We start from the raw sequence: 6,000 nt of genomic DNA on the forward strand, positions 1-6,000 counted from the left end.
GTTGGCACTCTATCCACTGTGCTACCTAGCTGTCCCTCCTACCATCTTATTATGTTCATATATTCCAGTTCTTGTTACCCACATTTTAAATTACTACTAATAATAAAGCAAGTAATTTCTGGGATTGTAAATGGGCTAAACATGAGGGATAGTATTAGTGGTGCTATGAAAAAAATAAAAATTATTTATTCAGTGTCAACTCAGATTGTATTCAATCACTCATTAATATGACCTAGCAAATTTGTTACTAGAATGTTTATATCATTATGTTCTCACATCTGAGGTTCTTTTCTTGGGAGCTGGATCTGACATACAGTTGATTTTCTTCCCATGTGACGTAGGACATCTGATGTTCTTTCCTACTTCTGCTTCCTGGGTTTAAAACATACAGTAATACCTCATTTATCAGAGAAAGGGCTACTCTATGTACCACAATTAAAATGTCCAGATTCCAATACTTATTTTTTAAAGCATCAAAATGTTTTACCCATTTGTTGCTCAAATCTTTTGAAAATGTTCCACAAGTTCTTTAAAAGCATGTATATAGAAAATAATGTGACCTTATTTTGATGACATGGATTCATTATTATGAGCAATAATATATCAAACAATAGGGTATTTTTAGAGTCAGGCCATGTAACTTTACTGAGTTGCTTACTAACAGTCCCACACTGCTATGCTCCAAATTCTTTTTTCTTCTCTTTTCTCAAGCTGTCATATTTTGCCCTTGGAAGTAGTATTGGAAAATTGGTTATAATTCAATAGTTATGATTCAATCACCTTTTGGTATTATGCAGTATTGCTAGTCAATTCCTTTATTGGTTTGAGTCTACGTACTGATGTTAATTCATCAGTTAAAAAGACTGCCTTCTGATACAAGTCTCTTTAGTAACAGAATAAATTTCATTCCACAAATGTTATATCAATAAAATGAGGCATTAGATTTAACCATAGTTTTGTACGTAGTAATTATTTTTCCAAAAACCTTTTTTCCAGGAATATAATATTGGAAAAAGTCCAAGACTTCTGGTCCCTAAAAATTGACTCCAAGTATAATAAAACCCTTCCACTACTCAAACAATTTAGTATATATCATATTCAAATTGTGTGGCAAGTTGAATTTCCAAGTATTTTAAGCAACTTTTTTAGAGTCAATGCTACCTTTCAAATCTAAAGTTAATTTCATTTGGTTTGGTAATACGGATGATCCAATGCTCAGGACTACAGGTCAAATGTACCCAAATCAATGGTTAAGCTGATAGGTCAGTTTTTGGAGTCAGGAAAACTCAGGTTCAAAACCCTGATATATGGTAAAAATACTTAACTTCTCAATGCCTCAGGAAGCTCCAACACTATAATTTATAGAGTAGTTGCTGATCTGCATTGGTAGTTACTTTCCTTAAATCTATGAAATAAATCACAGATACTAGGTATGTATAGACAGATGGTGTGTGTGAGTGCACATGTGTGTAAAGGTTATCTATCACAAAAGTCTGAGCAGTTATAAATTTTAATAGATGAAATCTGCACTAAGATTTTTGGGTAACCAATATAATCTTCCTTTTCATCTCAGATCAACACTGATTCCATCAATAAGAAAAGTTTTTGAAGCAAGTTTCAGTATTTATCACCCCCCCCAAATTAACAATCTGCCCTACCTCCACCAATTTCAGGGATTCTTAACACAGGACTGCAATTGACTTTTATAACATTTTGATAAATATATATGCACATCAACAGAATTGATTTGCAATCCTAAATATTTTATTTTGCATATTTAAAAGTATTAAGTCTAAAAAGGGGCTCATAGGCTTCAAATCGTCAAAGTGATCCATAACCCAAAAAACATTAAGAACTCTTGATCTAGTATATATTGTTTCCAAAGTGCCATGACAACTAAGTAAATGTGAGGTAGCTATAATGGTCATGAGAGAAATGGAAACTAAGTAATACAAAGGAAGAGACCTGTCCTCAACCCTAAAGATGCTAAAGAATGTCTAATTCTAGTCTTTTTCATTATCTCTCAAAGTGCAGAGAATAGGACAATTTTTTAGAGAAGAAAATAGGATCTTAATGATTTAACTGATTAAAGTGATAAATAATAAACAAACATTGTTCTGAAATGGAAAAATAAGTACAGGACTGGGTGTCAGAAGGCTCAAATCAATCCTCACTCTGCCACTTAGTTCTTGGATAAGCCAGAGTTCATAATATTTCTAGACTACATTATCTTAAATCTGCTTTTAAAAAAATAAAAAGGAGAGGGGAAATATGGCAGGAATCTAAATTGGGGTTATTATAATCTCATATTAAAAGTTTACATCATCAAGGAATTCTTTCAATGAACACTTACTGTTCTCAACCACTAATCATATGGATAGTATTAAGACAGGTTTTTTACAAAATACATAATGTACTCTAAAATATGAACACTCAAAATCTATTTATTGTACATTCAAATGGTTTAATATTTTCTGGGCAGTTCTGTAAACATTATAGGTGTTCCGTAAACCCTTACCAGGGCTAAGCCAGGGTCACACAGCTGGGACGTGTCAGACACCACGTATGAACCCAAGATCTCCTATCTAAGCCAGGTTCTCAATCCACTGAGCCACCTAGCCTCCCCCCCATGTTCAGTTAAAATTAAAATCAGTATTTCCACAATGAGTTGACCAAAAAAAACACCCCACCAATCTTGTAACCAACCACCTTCTATATACTTATCATTCATTCTCAGGTAAATTATGACCAAATGTATATTATCAGGTAAAAACACTAACAAGACAGCAAAAACCCAAGACCTTTTCCCCCAAAGTATTTAAAAACCTGATTAACTCTGAGTCCTAGAAAGCAGGAGGCCTTGAAAGTCCACTTTATGAAAAAAGTATTTCATAAACCAAACCAGTGATTTACATAATTAAGTCTTGAAAACTCTGACTACTAACAGAATTTAAGAACTGCAAGAGAACCTGACAGGCCATCTAATATATACTGGACCAAGAATTCCCCCAACAGTATTCCATAACCAAATGGTTCTCAGGGCCCTCCAACCTTCAGAGAAGTGAAAAGAAACCTTGTCCAGACCCTATAAAGTAAACAAATTTGAATCCCAGCTGTTTATTTTATGTATGACTTTGGCAACAATTTCTTCATCTGTATCATAAGGGGGTATGACTGAAATGAAGGCTTTCTTTCTCAGCTTTAAATTTTATGTCTCCACGAGACCTTTAGACTTAATAGTTTTGTGCAGCTACCTCAAAAGGTAAAAAAAAAATAACTTGCACTACAACAAAGTACAAGAAAAGTATTCTGTAAAATTTGAAGTGCAACACAATTATTAATCGTTATTCCCTCTGAAGTCACATTTACCACAAAGCTGTCCAAGCAGGAAAAAATCTGAAGTGTGCAAACAGTTAAAAACCATATCGGTTCCATCTATGCAGTTTTAAAAGTTCTGAAATGAATTATCAATTTGGGTTCAAATTCGAGTCCTTCTAAGATAATTACGGTGAAAATTCCAAACCAGTGGAAAAAGCACTTGTCAACTATTTTTCAAGACTCTGGAAGAACTACTTAAGCAAGGTTGGGGGTAGGAGAGATTAAGTCACAGAACCTGACTTCTGCAAATAAGGCTAATTGCTCTAATTGAGCAGCAAGTAACATTTTATTACTTCAGAACTGCTCATACAATAGCACTCTCCTTTCAATAAAGTTTTGTTTCCTTCTGCTTTTCCTAGAATACTAACAGTGATGGCAAAATTTTAAAAACGTGTTACCTACCATTACGTTTATGAAGTTAAAAAGGGCCAGGAATAATTTCTATTAAACTAAAATAATCTTGACATTTATATTCAAATGAACAACCTGTACAAACTAAAAAGAAATGTCTTCTCTACATGGTGTTTAACATTTAGACATTTCAGATGATTAATTTAACACTAATGAATTTACTTTTCTTGGGCTGTATCTAAAAAAACTTGAGTATTCCTAAAGTTTCACAACATGCTCACTCTTCTACTTAGGCTGCACTATTTAAATTACTATAACAGTGAGATTTAGAAGTCACTAATATTTACATTTACGACACTCTTGGTATTCCCAGAAAATAAAAGAGAACCTGGAGGTTCAAAATTGATTTTTGCAAGTTTCAAAGTTAACTTTTCTCTTTGGGGGAGGAAAAAAATGCAAACAAGTCTAATTAATAAAGACAGAAAAGTTGTCTTCAAAACCTCGAGTCATTCGCATCTTCCGAGGCATCGTCTGGGAAGTCAGGGCAGAGTTCTCTATACCTTGGCAAGCGCCCATGGCTCCAGTTATTTGGGGTCCGGATCGCCGAGTCCACCTAACCTCAGCTCCTCGAGTGCAGTGAAACCAGGAAGACCAAGGAATGTGGTTTGCCAACACCACCACCATATTCGGAGCCAAACCCGAAGCCCAGGTGACCCTAGGCATCTTTTTTTTCCATCACCCCGTTACAACTCCGCCCTGGTCCACGTGACTTCCCCTAAGCTGGACACAGGGGGTTAAGGGCACCTAGGCGAGCGGGACGTTCCTGGTCCCCGGGGCGGCGCGCAGCCTCGGCGGCTAGTCTGGAGAACGTCCCCCAGATTCCCCGGTCGTGAGGTCACAATGCTGCCTCCTCTAGCCCAGGAGAAAAGTGGAGCGAGGTAAAGGCTAGAGAGCGGGAAAATGCAGCGAATACCAACTTCCCCAGACTAGAAGGCAATACCAGGGCGAGGGAGATCCCAGTTCGGGGCAGCCAGCCCGTGCCCTCCATCGCCTGCAGGCTTGTCCCGGGTCCCACCCCGGGCTCGGACTCGCCCGCCAGCTTGCTCGCTCGAGGCGCGCCCGCCAGGCCGGTCTCCCCGCCCCCCTCCGTCGGGGAGGTCAGGAAGACGGCGCGCGGGCGGGCCTCGCTCCGACAGCAGCGCGCGCGGGCAGGCGGGCGGCGCGTCTGACGGACTGAGTGTGCGGAGCGCGGATTTCTTTTCCTAGGTGCAGCCTGGCCAGCGGGCGCTACTGCGAGATGCTGCTGGAGACCACACTGTACCTACCGCTCAGCGCCGAAGAGGGAGCTCTTTTCCTCCTCCTCCTCCTCCTCCCGCCGCCGTAGCCGCCTACTCCTCCTCCTCTAACTCCTCCGCCCCTCACAATACCATCCAGCCGTCTCCCCTCCCCTTCTTTCTGTCCTCCCCTTCTTTCCTCTCCCCTCCCGCGAATGGACTCCTCTTCTTCCACCCGACCTAAAGCCGGGGGCTGTGCAGTAACTCCAGCGCGGGCGGGACCCTCGGCGTCAACGCCCCATGCCTCCCCTGTGCAGGCAGGGACCCCCTCGGCGCCTCACCATAAACCCATCCCTAACAGCAATACTGTGTCCCCTCCTCCCTCCACAGCCTGAAAGAGAAAATGGCGCTCGATTTACCTCAGGAAATGACGTAGAGCCTCATTTGCATGCCAGTTAAGTTAGCCAATAGGAAGAAAGATTGTATTGGGACACCTTGGTTCTCCCATACAGATCACCTTGGGCCCCTGAACTAAAGCTGAATGAGAGGTCCAAAAATGGTAGTAAGAAGAAACCACCTGTTTTCTAACCACCACCCCACCAAGAAAAAAAAATACCCCCCACTCTTACTAGTACACTTGGACTCACTTGTCTGTCACTTAAAGTAGCATCTGTATAAACTCTCGTGAGAGTTTAAGGGAGTTGGTGATGACATCATGAGCAGGGGGTGGGGAGATGATGTCATCAACCATGTGATCAATCACATGTTACCACTAGAGCATTGCCTCATTTGCATGGAATGGGGGTGGAGCCACAGGACAAGCTGAAGAAATTAGTAGCTCCACCCATAATTGAGAGCCAATAGGAAACAACCTGTGAACAGAACCCCAGTCTTGCCATTGGATAATTTTACTTTTGATGACAGAACTTTGAAAAATATATTTCATATGACAAATATTGGTAGTAAAATTATTAGTGTTCCAAGCACTAACTTTTTA

The 6,000-nt window shown here is 40.1% G+C and overlaps 1 protein-coding gene across 6 annotated transcripts in view; it reads right to left on the reverse strand.

Annotated features, from left to right (window-relative positions):
• ADNP2 (ADNP homeobox 2) overlaps positions 1-5,671 on the reverse strand; it is a 48,749-nt gene extending 43,078 nt beyond the window's left edge. Inside the window, exons 1-2 of one of the 6 annotated variants that reach the window (XM_007487840.2) lie at positions 5,055-5,410; positions 277-372 (exon numbers count right to left, since the gene is read on the reverse strand). In XM_007487840.2, coding sequence (XP_007487902.2) covers positions 277-332 — 56 coding nt within the window. In that variant the 5' untranslated portion in view covers positions 333-372; positions 5,055-5,410. The other 5 variants (XM_007487839.3, XM_056823530.1, XM_007487843.3 and 2 more) reach the window with 5 other exon arrangements.
• Positions 5,672-6,000: the final 329 nt, after the last annotated feature.

Source organism: Monodelphis domestica, chromosome 3 (assembly GCF_027887165.1).
Source record: "Monodelphis domestica isolate mMonDom1 chromosome 3, mMonDom1.pri, whole genome shotgun sequence".
Classification (NCBI taxonomy): Eukaryota; Metazoa; Chordata; class Mammalia; order Didelphimorphia; family Didelphidae; genus Monodelphis; species Monodelphis domestica.